The 13,712-nt window shown below is 43.0% G+C and overlaps 1 protein-coding gene across 4 annotated transcripts in view; it reads right to left on the reverse strand.

Annotated features, from left to right (window-relative positions):
• Positions 1-1,158: 1,158 nt before the first annotated feature.
• Positions 1,159-13,712, reverse strand: part of LOC106568843 (enhancer of polycomb homolog 1) — a 44,139-nt gene continuing 31,585 nt past the window's right edge. For 3 of the 4 annotated variants that reach the window (XM_014139562.3, XM_014139563.3, XM_014139561.3), the window contains 9 exons: positions 13,438-13,588; positions 11,413-11,577; positions 10,964-11,053; positions 10,582-10,730; positions 10,015-10,382; positions 4,093-4,211; positions 3,709-3,850; positions 2,932-3,280; positions 1,159-2,626 (listed from right to left, as the gene is read on the reverse strand). In XM_014139562.3, the coding sequence (XP_013995037.1) occupies positions 2,554-2,626; positions 2,932-3,280; positions 3,709-3,850; positions 4,093-4,211; positions 10,015-10,382; positions 10,582-10,730; positions 10,964-11,053; positions 11,413-11,577; positions 13,438-13,588 (1,606 nt within the window). In that variant the 3' untranslated portion in view covers positions 1,159-2,553. Of the gene's footprint in view, positions 2,627-2,931; positions 3,281-3,674; positions 3,851-4,092; positions 4,212-10,014; positions 10,383-10,581; positions 10,731-10,963; positions 11,054-11,412; positions 11,578-13,437; positions 13,589-13,712 lie in introns of those variants that run through there. The other variant, XM_014139564.3, reaches the window with a different exon arrangement.

Raw genomic sequence — 13,712 nt, forward strand, 5'->3', positions numbered from 1 at the left:
AGCAGTGTTGTGTGTGATTGTGAGGCGCTATAAAAAACAAAAAAGTTACTTCAAATAGGGAAGTTCAAGGCAACTGTAGCCCACTGTTCAGATGAGTAAAATGGAAAATTAAATCTGGACACTGACTGTAGGTCTATAACCTCACATACTGTAGCCTATATTTTAACTCCTGCAGAGTTAAGCATATCTTGTAGTAAAATGATACACAAAATGTAGTCAAAATTTTCACTTGGGAACAGGAATGGAGAAATAATTTCTCTTTCAGCATCTTGAGAGAATGCGAATGCTCAGTTAGATACCATCTGTAGAGGTGCCCACTATCAGCATCATAAAATCTGATAATATTTCAGCCACAAAATATGCATCCAAGCCAAACTGAAATCTTATTAGAAACATTTTGGGTAGTTTTCACAGCTTTCTTTTGCCTTACACCCAGTCAAAAGGATGTTATTTGGACATTTTGAACAGAAAATAAAAACGGTAAAGTTATTAAGCCATGAAAGATAACTTTACCAGTCAACTAGTTTGAAGCATTAATTCATGACAATCTGGTGAGCAAGGGCAACATGACAGAGTAGAAGCTGCATGTATACAATTATAGACAAGTTGCCTAAACAAATAGCCTACCAAAATGTTGGAAATCATAAGCAGAAACATCTAAACCAGGCAAAACAAAAGATCCTACATCCCATAAAACATTTTTTTTAAAACACTACACTGTCTTTGACTGAAGCCTACAAAGCATTTTCTATATTATCGGGTTAGGGTTGGGTCTCAGATTTCCACATATAGCCAGGCGGTTATGGATGGGTTATAAGCAACAAAGACACATCCAGCCCAAAGTGGGAGGTTTAAAAAAATACTTGGGTCACCAAAGTTCCAGAGCATGTCTTTAATTGATACCCAGAAATGATTTGATATGGAGATAACTGCTGCATTACTAGGGGAAATATGCCATTTAGCAGACCCTTTACACAAAGCAACTTAGTCAAGCGTGCATACATTTTTACGTATGGGTGGCCCCAGGAATCGCCATGCTCTACCAACAGCGAGAGGACCAGATAACCCTAGATGCTTAACTTCACCCTACTCTTTCCCATTCTACTATGACCACAACATGGAACAATGGGACGAGACAAAAAAATACAAAACAAGATACATGCTGGTCCAAACACATAATGCCCTGGGTTTTATTTTTTGTGAGAAGATAATTTTTCATTTTGTGGATAAAAAAAAAAAAAAAATTGATCAATTATGCCATTGGAATGGGCATTCATATTGGTGGTACAACAACAACTAACTCGTAGCCTTGTTTAGTACCGTACTCTTCACAGAAGAGAGCTCGTATTTCCAAAGGAAGGCACCCGATACTTGTGGTTCATCTTGGCCTCGCAGCGTTCTGGAGAATTATTATTCTAAAAGCAAAGAAATCTGCCTTTTTATACATGTTTTCTTCTGTTATGTATAAACTGGAATGATACATGTAATCAAGATGTTACTACATTCCTCTACCCGATCGCATTTCATCAACAAGTAACAAAATAATGAAGTCTTTCAATAAGGAACATTCAAAAACGGAAGGGGGATACAAAAATAATTACATTTTTCACAAAATAATTGGGGAAGGGGTCTTAAAAAAAAGGTACTGATGTGGAAAAAAAACCAGAGACCTAAATCATATAAAAGCAGCATTCATCGAAACAAAAATAGTGCTTAGATTAGTCAGAAGCAGCAGTGACTTCTAGGAACAGACTTCATTCCCATTGTGTTACTTTGTCCCATGAACAATTTAAAATGGAAGATCTTAAGTGATTACCCTCTGACTGACAAACCGATGCCTTAAATCCACACCCACCAACTCTGTATGAATGCATGTCACCATTTGTTTCCACATGATACAACGAACCAACAATCAGGAATCTTAATCTTAATGTGAGGACCCCCTAGTTATGTTCACACTATATTATATAGAATATATAATACAGAGAAGTTCATAGCTACCTAAACCCAGACTACAGCACGGGAACCAATGAGGGTACAGTGAACAAAAAAAAAAAACATTTAAAAAAACTAACAAAACGTAGAAAGAAGAAAAAAACTGTAAACACGGCACAATAAATAGATAAAACAGCAGGTTCCACACCATGCACTGACGTGATGACACTGTTGTACAACTCACACCCACCTCACACTCGAACCAGTTGCAGTTTGTCTTTTTAATTTTTTTTTTTATCCCAAGTGCAAAACATCAAATGAACAATTTCCGTATTCAAGTAACATTATATACAGGGGGGGATTACAAATATCTGGTACTGTACATATAATTGCCATATTCATAATTACAGATGTTGATATTTCTTATCAACAGTAACAAATAGGAAATGAAAAAAAGTACGAGACGACCATTGCAATTAAGTCCCAACCGTCACCATGGAGACAGCGTTGTATGCTGTGTGCGCATTCCACTACCCCTTCCTTGCATTCACAACTCAACGATGCATAGCACCTAAATGAGTTCCCGGGTGAGCCCACAGTCCCGTCCGTGTTCCGAGGTCACGTGACCTCCATAGCCACTGTGTTGTCCGAAATGCTGTTTAGTGCTGGCTTTTCTTGATCCTGATTTTCCCTGGAGGCAAGTGGAGAGAATATGTACAAATCAATCAGACACTGTTCAGTAATATCTACATCAATATTGACTCAGACGGACTCAGGTAAAGTTCCTGAATCAGCAGTTTAAGCTACGGCTGTCTGAACACTGTGTAATGGTCAATTTCTATACTCTTAATCTGTGTCCCAAATGGACCCTATTCCCTATATAGCGTACTACTTCAGACAAGAGCCCCAGAGCCCTGGTGAATAGTGCACTATAAAAAGGGAGTAGGGTGCCATTTGGAAAAACAGACACCCATCCTGTTCCTCCCCCTCTCTCACCTTGGCACCAGGTCCATCGACGGGGTGTTTGTGGAGACCTTAGGCATTTGACAGTTAGCGGTGGCAGCCAGCTTTAAGGCAGATGACACGGCAACGGGAGCGTGGCTTAGCGTCCGGGGTATGTGGCGCTTGGTGAGGAGTCCCCCGGGGGAGGACATGCTCAGACGGAGGTTGTTGTTGTTCCCCATCAGGACCTGAGTGGTGGTGGAGTTGGCGTGGGTGGTGCCGTTGTTGCTGGGCAACAGGAAGGGGAAGGAGGGGGTAGTGGTGGTCAGAGGGCTAGGGGTGGAGGCGGGGGCTGCAGGCGACGGGGATGCTGTGCTAGTGAGGTGAAAGCCCTTGTAGACACCTGTAGGAAGGGAAGACAGAAAACAAAAATCACTTCATGTGCATGGTCCTAGCAGAAGCTATACAAGCAGTTTCCCCTTTGATCAGTTCCAACCTTTTACGTTTGCTTCTGTGAAAGCCCTGCATTTAATTCGAAACGCACTTGCACATCTGCGGTTACTTGTTGCAGGTGCGTGGGAATAATTTGATGATATCTTGAAAGAAAAACTTGCACACTGCGCTTTACCGGATTCACTTGTGTTTATTTATCTTATATACCGCGCCTCATGGACTTTGTCAGAGCGTTCAAAGTCCTATGTGCAATGTGCAATTTTCTCTTCTCTTTGATGCTCTGCTTTAAAAAAAGTGTATTTATTTAACCTGTTAAGGCATTACCCTTCTTTTACAATAACCACCTGACCACAACAAATGCTTGGGTGCAGTGTTAACCTGAGGGTGGAAGGACCCCGTTGACCCCGCTGCCCGGTCCACCCTCATCCTTGGTCTTCAAGGCCAGCAGCTGGTCTGTCGTCACCAGGGCAGAGGCAGCAAACTGGGCACTGGCACAATCTAACGTCTTGGACACCAAAACCTGGTAGAGGAGAACAATGTATTAACACCATGCTGAAAAGACAAACAGATAGACAGAGAGAGAGAGAGGTCATAGGGCTGTATCAAACATCTCAGAGGAGGAGTGCTGATCTAGGACCAGGTCCCTCCTATCCACTGAATCTTATTCATTATGATCTAAAAAGGCAAAACGGATCTTGGATCAGCGCTCGTATTCTGAGCCACTGAGAATAACAGCCCAGGTCAGAGAGCGGGCTAACTAACCTGCGTGCTATTGGTAGTGGTAGTGGTGCTGTTGGCTTGCAGTTGGATCTGCTCCAGCTGCTGTTTCTGCATCAAGGCCAGCTGCTCCTGATGCTGCTGGTATTGTTGGGTGGTAAAAGCTGCAGGAGACACAGAGAGGAGAACAGGTCACACACGGACCGGTCACATCAATTTGGGATGCATCCCAAAATGGCACCCTATTAGGAAAGTATTCAAACCCCATGAGTTTTTCCCTTTTTTGTTACAGCACAGCCTTCTTCTAAAATTGATTAAATTGTCACCCCCACTCAATCTACACACAATACCCCATAATGACAAAGCAAAAACATTACATTTTATTTTAGCAAATGTATTAAAAAAAATGAAATATCACATTTACATAACTATTCAGACCCTTCACTCAGTACTTTGTTGAAGCACATTTGTCAGTGATTACAGCCTCAAGTCTTCTTGGGTATGATGCTACAAGCTTGGCACATCTGTATTTGGGGAGCTTCTCCCATTCCACTCTGCAGATCCTCTCAAGCTCAGTCTGGGTGGGAAGCCACGCTGCACAGCTATTTTCAGGTCTCTCCAGAGATGTTCAAATCAGGTTCCAGTCTGGGCCACTCATGGACATTGAGACTTTTGTCCCAAAGCCACTCCTGCGTTGTCTTGGCTGTGTGCTTAGAGTCGTTGTCTTGCTGGACGGTGAACCTTCACCCCAGTCTGAGGTCCTGAATGCTCTGGGGCAGGTTTTCATCAAGGATCTCTGTACTTTGCTCCGTTCATCTTTTCCTTTATCCTGACTAGTCTCCCAGTCCCTGCCGCTGAAAAACATCCCCACAGTATGATGCTGCCACCACCATGCTTCACCGTAGGGATGGTGCCAGGCTTTACTTGGCTCATCGAGCTCTAACGACTCCTTGTGACGGGCCGGGCGCCTGCAGGCTAACCTCGGGCATCAGGTAAACTGTGTTTCCTCTGACACATTGGTGCGGCTGGCTTCTGGGTTAAGCGGGCGGGTATTAAGAAGCGCGGTTAGGCTGGTCATGTTTCGGAGCTCGCATGACTCGACCTTCGCCTCCCGAGCCCGTTGGGTTGCAGCAATGAGACAAGATTGAAATTGGGGAGAAGGGGGTAAAAGATAAAACAAATGGGAGGCCACAGTGTTCTTGGGGACCTTCAATGCTGCAGAAATGTTTTGGTAACCTTTTAGGGCTAGGGGGCAGTATTTTCACTTTTGGATGAAAAGCGTGCCCAGAGTAAACAGCCTAATACTCCGGCCCAGAGTCAAATATTTGCAAATGATTACTAGATTTGGATAGAAAACTCTAAAGTTTCCAAAACGGTTTGAATGATGTCTGTGAGTATAACATAACTCATATGGCAGGCAAAAACCTGAGAGAAATCCAACCAGGAAATGAAATTCTGGTTCCTGTAGTTTTCTCAAGTCCTTGCCCTTCTGACACACAGTGAGTTAGGACTCAAATAGCACTTCCTAAGGCTTCCACTAGATGTCAACAGTCTTAGAAAGTTGTTTGAGCCTTTTGCGGTAAACACAGACCGAAGGAGAACGCTGGGAGCAGGTGACCAGAAAAACACTTCAGTTCATAGGGTGCGTTCACGTTAGAAGGGACCTGCGTTCCAAAACGTTTTTGAAGACAATGCATGGGTCCGGTTGGAATATTATTCAAGTTTAAAATGGCCCTAAAGATTGATGCTATACAACGTTTGACATGTTTGAACGAACGTAAATAGTATTTTTATTTTATTTATTTTTTTACTTTTCGTCGTGAAGGTTTTCTTGCGCGCCCTACATTTTGAGTAGCCTACTGAACGCGCAAACAACATGGAGTTATTTGGACATAAATTATGAACTTTATCTAACAAAACAACATTTATTGTGGACCTGGGATTCCTGGAAGTGCCTTCTGATTAAGATTATTAAAGGTAAGTGAATATTTCTTATGCTATTTATGCGTTTAGATGACTCCAAGATGGCCGGTGTCTATAATTGCCTGCTGTTTTTTTCTGAGCACAGTACTCAGATTATTGCAAAGTGTGCTCTCCCAGTAAAGTTATTTTGAAATCTGTCAACGCGATTGCATTCAGGAGATGTTAATCTATAATTCTTTGAATAACAGTTTAATATTTTATCAACGTTTATAATGAGTAATTGTGTAATTTGTTGTGCCGATTCACCGGCAGTTTGAGGACATTTTTTTTCTGAACATCACGCGCCAATGTAAAATGCTGTTTTTGGATATAAATATGAACTTGATAGAACAAAAAATGCATGTATTGTCTAACAATGTCCTAGGAGTGTCATCTGATGAAGATCGTCAAAGGTTAGTGCATCATTTTAGCTGGTTTTGTGCTTTTGGACGGCTACCGTTGCTTTGAAAATGCTAAGAAAATGGCTGTATTGTTGTTTGGCTGTGGTGGTATCCTAACATAATCTAATGTTTTGCTTTAGCTGTAAAGCCTTTTTGAAATCGGACAACTTGGTTGGATTCAGGAGATGGTTATCTATAAAATGGTGTAAAATAGTTGCATGTTTGAGAAAGTTGAATTATGACATTTTGTTGTTTTTGAATATGGCGCTCTGATTTTTCACTGGCTGTTGAATAGTGTGAACCGTGGGTGGGACGCTTGCTCTGACATGCACTGTCAACTGCGGGACCTAAAAACCTGTTTTCGCTTTGTCATTATGGGGTATTGTGTGTAGATTGATGAGGACATTTTATTTAATTAATTTTAGAATAAGGCTGTAATGTAACAAAATGTGGAGAAATTCAAGGGGTCTGAATACTTTCCCAAGGCATTTAGAGCGCAATTCCTTTACCAAGGCCCATCTATGCACTACAGGGCTCAACATTTTACGCTCGTCCTCTTGCTGGACAAAAACAATATTAGATTTAAGTTGTCCATTCGAAAGGACAAGTAAAAAAAAAAATAAAAAAAAAATCTAATAAATGTTTCATGTACACATTGGCTACAGCCTCATGTCCAAACTGATGCTGACAGGAGGGAGGCGCAAGAAAATGTAGCCAAACTTTAAATGAGACTTTTAATTACATAAACATAGGCTAACGCCAGTCATGTTTGACAAATATAATGAAGGATAATTAACATTAACGTCGAAAGCAGGGGTGGGCAATTCCAGTCCTCGAGGGCCTGATTGGGGTCACAGTTTTGCCCCAGCTAACACACCTGACTCCAATAATCACCTGATCGTGATCTTCAGTTTAACATGCAATTTGATTAATCAGCTGTGTTTGCTAGGGATGGAGAAAAAGTGTGACACCAAATCAGGCCCTGGAGGAGTTGCCCACCCCTGGTCTAAAGGCTTGATTCTGTTGACATATGAGGCACAGTGCGTTCAGACCAAATGGTCACAAGACCGGAGAGTGAAGGACAATGCCTATTGCGCACCGCACATTACCCACCTTGAATCTGAGCGCAGGCAGTCAAGCATTCTGAAACGATTTAACCATAAACTTAATTGTTTTAAACCGCAATGTTTTATATCATTTTATGAAGCACGTCTTAGCTTGTTTCAAAGTAGCCTAGCCTAAATACGACTACAGAAATGTTGAGGGAATTTTATAAATACTTAATGCCACTTTAACCAAAATTTCTCATGTTCCTAGTCATATTAGTAACCCATGCTGGTTGATGCATCTTTAGATCTCTCAATTTCTAAAACAGATGATTTCATCTGTCACATGATCATGCTCACGCGTGCTGTGCACTTTTGAGAACGGCGTTTTCCCGCTACTGCATTTTGGACAATGCACACGTATCCTATAGCCATGTGTGAATTGACGAGCTTATAATATGAAGAAATAAAGCTATCAACATTTTAAGCTAAACTCTGATCTGTTGCATCAATGCTTTTGCAAAAAAAAAAAAAAAAAAGTGCAGTGGTTGTATGAATTTTGGATCTGTCGTCCCAGTCTGTTTTACCCTAGAAATATTTAATCGGCCCAGGGACGACGGGACGCCCTTAAATTCGAGGCCTGGAGGGGGGATAAAAAGTATTTGGTAGTAATTGTAATGTTGCAATATTTCATAGGCTCCCAAGGGTGGCTAACTATCCCCTAGTCTAGGAGAAGCTTTAAAAAGGGGAGTGTTGTATTTTGAGACAGGCTTGAATAAGCAAAGAAGAGTGTATTCTACATTTCTTGTAAAAAAGATAATGCATTTTATTTTGTAAAGTGGCATCCTTGCATCATACAATGCGCTTTTGGACAAATAAAATACAAATCTGTCCTACTTGTCCAAGTGGCTAAAGGTTAATGCCCTGCATTATAAGGAATAGGGTGCCGTTTGGATGCAGCCTGTGGGGGACGTAATAGCCAGGAGTGTTAAGGGACTAGGGGGAAGGGCAGAAGACAGAGCCTGGCTGAAGGTCCATCCCGTGGCTTTAACGCTCACTGAGGCCCCGAGCTGAGATACACACAGCTGTGGTCAGCAGCAAGTCTGTGTTCTGCCCTCTCAGCACTGACCCTTTCCGCCGAGGGGTTAAGATCAGGTCATCCAAGCACCACAAACACCACATTTCCCTATAGGACAATAAAGTATTTGATCATTCACCCACACGGTACCATAAAAATCTGTTCATCTTTAAAACCAAAGCCATCCAATAGCAACAAATCTCTTCCCAATCACTCAACTGACATGTAATGAAAATTCTGGAAGAAATCAATAGGCTGACATTTCAGAGGGTTTTTTGGATTAAAATGGGGTTTAGGCTGACAGAATATTTTAGAGGCCCTCCTGTTGGCCACAGGAGCACATTTCCTGCAATTCCACACATTTTGCCACATGGCGAAAATACCATTTTACAGTTTCAAAGCTAATTTCCTGCTATTCTACACATTTTACCATGGCTTACGCTATTCCGAGTGACTGAAACATAACACCCATGCCATGACAAAAATAAGATTCTCCCTGACTGTTCAGCTTTTATTTTGGTGATTGTTAGTTCTCAAATATGATCTTATTTAAAAACAATAGGCCTATTATCTTAACTACTTTTTTTTGTCGTTTAACTTTGCACTTTTCTGGGGGGTTTGGACAAAGGTGGTCTGAAAAACACCTGGGAGTGAGATCACTGTGAGCGGTGACGTTGAGCCAACAAAGGGTTACATTTGTATGCTTGTGAAATGGTATTACTCTATGAAAACAGTTTGACAATTGGGGAACTCATTCACACTGATGCCCCAGACAATAGTAGAAAGGACAATGGCTGCGTCCCAAGCGAAACCTTAATCACTTTATCGTGACCAAGGCCTATATCGGGAATAGGGTGCCGTTTGGTACGCAGACGATACTTTATATTCAGAATAGCGTCCCCTCCACGTCTGTCCACCCACAGAATATATTTATCCCATACATTTTTAATTGACTGTTGCTGGCCGGGGGAAAGGCAACGCCACATGAATTCCAAACATTACAGCCATTCAAAATGTCACACTCATGAAGAAAGGAATTGATCACATTGTCCCCACCTCAAAAGGAACAAGAACATTTTTTATTTCCCTGGTGGTCAACTAAGTTGTGGTCCCAAATGTCCACCTTTTCCCTATATAGTGCCCTACGTTTGACTAGACCCTATGGGTCCTAGTGCACTATATTGGGAATAGGGTGCCATTTGGGAAGTGCCCTTAAATTCAACCCACACACACGGACAGCAGCACAAAAGCAGGGGTGGCAGGGAGAGAGAATCGATCTAACACAATGTCTTCTATAATTTCATGATTTTCCAATTACCTTTCTCAAACACCTACCAAAGTAAGGTTTGCTCCTTTTTTATACAGCTCCTGCTAGCTAGACAAACCATGATTCAGTGCCTTTGATCTGGGACGTGGACTGTATGTGTGCGTGTCTATGGTACGGTGTGAGAGTGTGAGAATAACCCCGGGCTCTACTCACCAGCTGTGGGGGCCGGGGGACCAGCTCCTCTCAGGGGGCCAGTGGTGCCAGCCAGGGTAGAGGTGATGCGACTCCGGCCCCTGCCCAGCCTCCTGAACAAGGGGTCTGTGACCACGTTGTCCTCGTCGTGTAGTGGTAGTGTCCGGGGCCTAAAGTGCCGCCATCGGCTCGACTTAATGTTCAACAGTATCTGACTGAGGTCCGCAGAAGAGGATGAATAAGAAGAAGAGGTTCTGCCCGAGGTATTTGTTTGTGAGGTACTAGCAAACTTGTCTGTGACTGGAGAGTGGGGCGGCATGTCAAGCATTTCCGAGTCCAGCCCATGAAATACATTGTCAAAGTCTGTGTGCGCCCTGTCCAGCAAAAGCCTGAGGGAAATAGGACAGGGGAGAGTGTTTAGTCCTTCTGTTAGCCACGCAACTCATTCATGCTATTGGTCCCAGAAAACTAGAATGTTATTCTCATGGGTGGGTAGTACTAGCATCCATAGCTCGGTCTATGAATTGGAGACTGGTTACATTGCATGTTTGAATCCCAGATTGCCCCTTTAACTCTGCAGTAACCTACCTGCCCCCTCGTCCCTGGCGTCGTCGCGCCATGCCCAGGCAGCGTGGTGGCACGGTGAGGGTGGTGAGGCAGTAGCGGTAACGAGTGTCTCCCAGGCCGCCCTCTGACGGACTGACCCACGGCCAGCTGCCCCCGTGGTCCAACCGAGACTGGGGACAGACACAGGAGGAGCCATTAGACATGACAGGAGTAACGAAACATGGCCAAACAGGATGCCACTGGGACTATATGGGAATATGTGTGTGCTCACGTCGCCTGTGTTTCTGTATTGAAGTACGTTGTATTGTAATTGATTGATTGTGCATTTCGTATGCCGACCACAAAATTGTGTTTTTTGTGTAAATGTTCAATAAAGTTACTGTATGGAGTCGTCTATACTCACAGCATAATATTGACAGCCTGCTTTCCTCCGGAAGGCAAAAGAACCGTCTGGGTCGTTCTCCTCCTCAGCTTCTGAGGAACCTGAGTGCATCTGGAGAGGAGTAAAGGGAGAGAGACCAGTCAGTCACAGGTCACCAACAGGGCCATTTTTATGATTAGGATTGGGCCTTGGAAATCTGTTAAAGCGACCCCTAAGCCCTTGTGGAGATCTGAGAAGATTTGTAAGGTGAAAATAATCATAGCTCCACCTTCCTCTCTGATGGGCTAAGTCAGGTTACCCAAACTCTGTCCTCGGGACCCCAAGGGGTGGGCATTTTGTTCAAATAATCATCAAGCTTTGATCATTTGAATCAGCTGTGTTGTGTTGCTTATACCAATCAAATCCTCTCAGATCTCTAAGTGCCTCAGGGTCCATTTGGGAGACAGCCCAAGTCAAACCGCTTTGCCGACCTGGGAGCGCAGCTCGTCGTCTGAGCTGGGGAAGTCATACTGGTGGACGTCCTTAGCATTGAACACAGAGGGACCAGAGTAGTGGAGGGCAGCAGCTGACAGGGGTAAGACTTTAGGCTTCTTCTCATACTTCCTCTTCTGCCTGACAACCTTGGGCTTCTCCGGCTAGAAGGGGGGGAAGGACCCAGACACATTGTCACTCAATTGCGGTCTAATATTTCAGGAGTAAACCTTCAAGACATTGGCCCGTATTCACAAAGTATACCAGAGTAGAGCTGCTGATCTAGGATCAGGTCTCCTTTCTCCATATAATCTTATTCATTGGGCTCTAAAAGGCCAAACTGATCCTAGCTCTAGCAGTCTACAGTTGAAGTCAGAAGTTTACATACACCTTAGCCAAATACATTTTAACTCAGTTTTTCACAATTCCTGACATTTAATCCTAGTAGAAATTCCCTATCTTAGGTCAGTTAGGATCACCACTTTATTTTAAGAATGTGAAATGTCAGAATAATAGTAGAGAGAATGATTTATTTCAGCTTTTATTTCTTTCATCACATTCCCAGTGGGTCAGAAGTTTACATACACTCAATTAGTATTCGGTAGCATTGCCTTTAAATTGTTTAAGTTGGGTCAAACGTTTTGGGGAGCCTTCCACAAGCTTCCCACAATAAGTTGAGTGAATTTTGGCCCATTCCTCCGGACAGAGCTGGTGTAACTGAGTCAGGTTTGTAGGCCTCCTTGCTCGCACACACTTTTTCAGTTCTGCCCACACATTTTCTATGGGATTGAGGTCAGGGCTTTGTGATGGCCACTCCAATACCTTGACTTTGTTGTCCTTAAGCCATTTTGCCACAACTTTGGAAGTATGCTTGGGGTCAGTGTCCATTTGGAAGACACATTTTGACCAAGCTTTAACCTCCTGACTGATGTCTTGAGATGTTGCTTCAATATATCCACATAATTTTCCAGCCTCATGATGCCATCTATTTTGTGAAGTGCACCAGTCCCTCCTGCAGCAAAGCACCCCCACAACATGATGCTGCCACCCCCATGCTTCACGGTTGGGATGGTGTTCTTCTGCATGCAAGCCTCTCCCTTTTTCCTCCAAACATAACAATGGTCATTATGGCCAAAAGGTCCTATTTTTGTTTCATCAGACCAGAGGACATTTCTCCAAAAGTATGATCTTTTCCCCATGTGCAGTTGCAAACCATAGTCTGGCTTTTTTATGGCGGTTTTGGAGCAGTGGCTTCTTCCTTGCTGAGCGGCCTTTCAGGTTATGTGGATATAGATACTTTTGTACCTGTTTCCTCCAGCATCTTCACAAGGTCCTTTGCCGTTGTTCTGGGATTGATTTGCACTTTTCGCACCAAAGTACGTTCATCTCTAGGAGACAGAACGCGTCTCCTTTCTGAGCGGTATGACGGCTGCGTGGTCCCATGGTGTTTATACTTGCGTACTATTGTTTATACAGATGTTTGGCGTTTGGAAATTGCTTCCAAGGATGAACCAGACTTGTGGAGGTCCATGATTTTTTTTTCTGAGGTCTTTGTTGATTTCTTTTGATTTTCCCATGATGTCAAGCAAAGAGGCACTGAGTTTGAAGGTAGGCCTTGAAATACATTCACAGGTACATGTCCAATTGACTCAAATTATGTCAATTAGGCTATATCAGAAGCTTCTAAAGCCATGACATCATTTTCTGGTATTTTCAAAGCTGTTTAAAGGCACAGTCAATTTAGTGTATGTAAACTTCTGACTCACTGGAATTGTGATACAGTGAATTTATAAGTGAAATAATCTGTCTGTAAACAATTGTTGGAAAAATGACTTGTGTCATGCACAAAGTAGATGTCCTAACCGACTTGCCAAAACTATAGTTTAACAAGAAATTTGTGGAGTGGTTGAAAAACAAGTTTCAATGACTACAACCTAAGTGTATGTAAACTTCTGACTTCAACTGTATATGAATACGGGCCATTGAGGTCACCCTCTTGCTCTGTTGCCATCTCCCTCTCTCACCTTGTACTCCTTGAGGTCCATGTAGTCCTGATGTCTGTACTGGTTGCTGTTGGTCAGCGGCACCAGAGGGATAATATGGGCAGGCTTGTCCAGTGCACGCTGGGCCAGCACTTCAGCCATGATCTCACCACCAAAGTCGGACATGCCGTTCCTGGAGGAGCAAAGTCAAAGTCAAGATATAATCAAGCATTTGAAAAACTGGATCTCAATCAAACCGTCAGCCACTCTATCAAAACCCGATTTAAAACATTGTTTAGGAACTAAATGATCGAAGG

This window comes from Salmo salar, chromosome 14 (genome assembly GCF_965601325.2).
Source record: "Salmo salar chromosome 14, fSalSal1, whole genome shotgun sequence".
In the NCBI taxonomy this organism is placed as follows: Eukaryota; Metazoa; Chordata; class Actinopteri; order Salmoniformes; family Salmonidae; genus Salmo; species Salmo salar.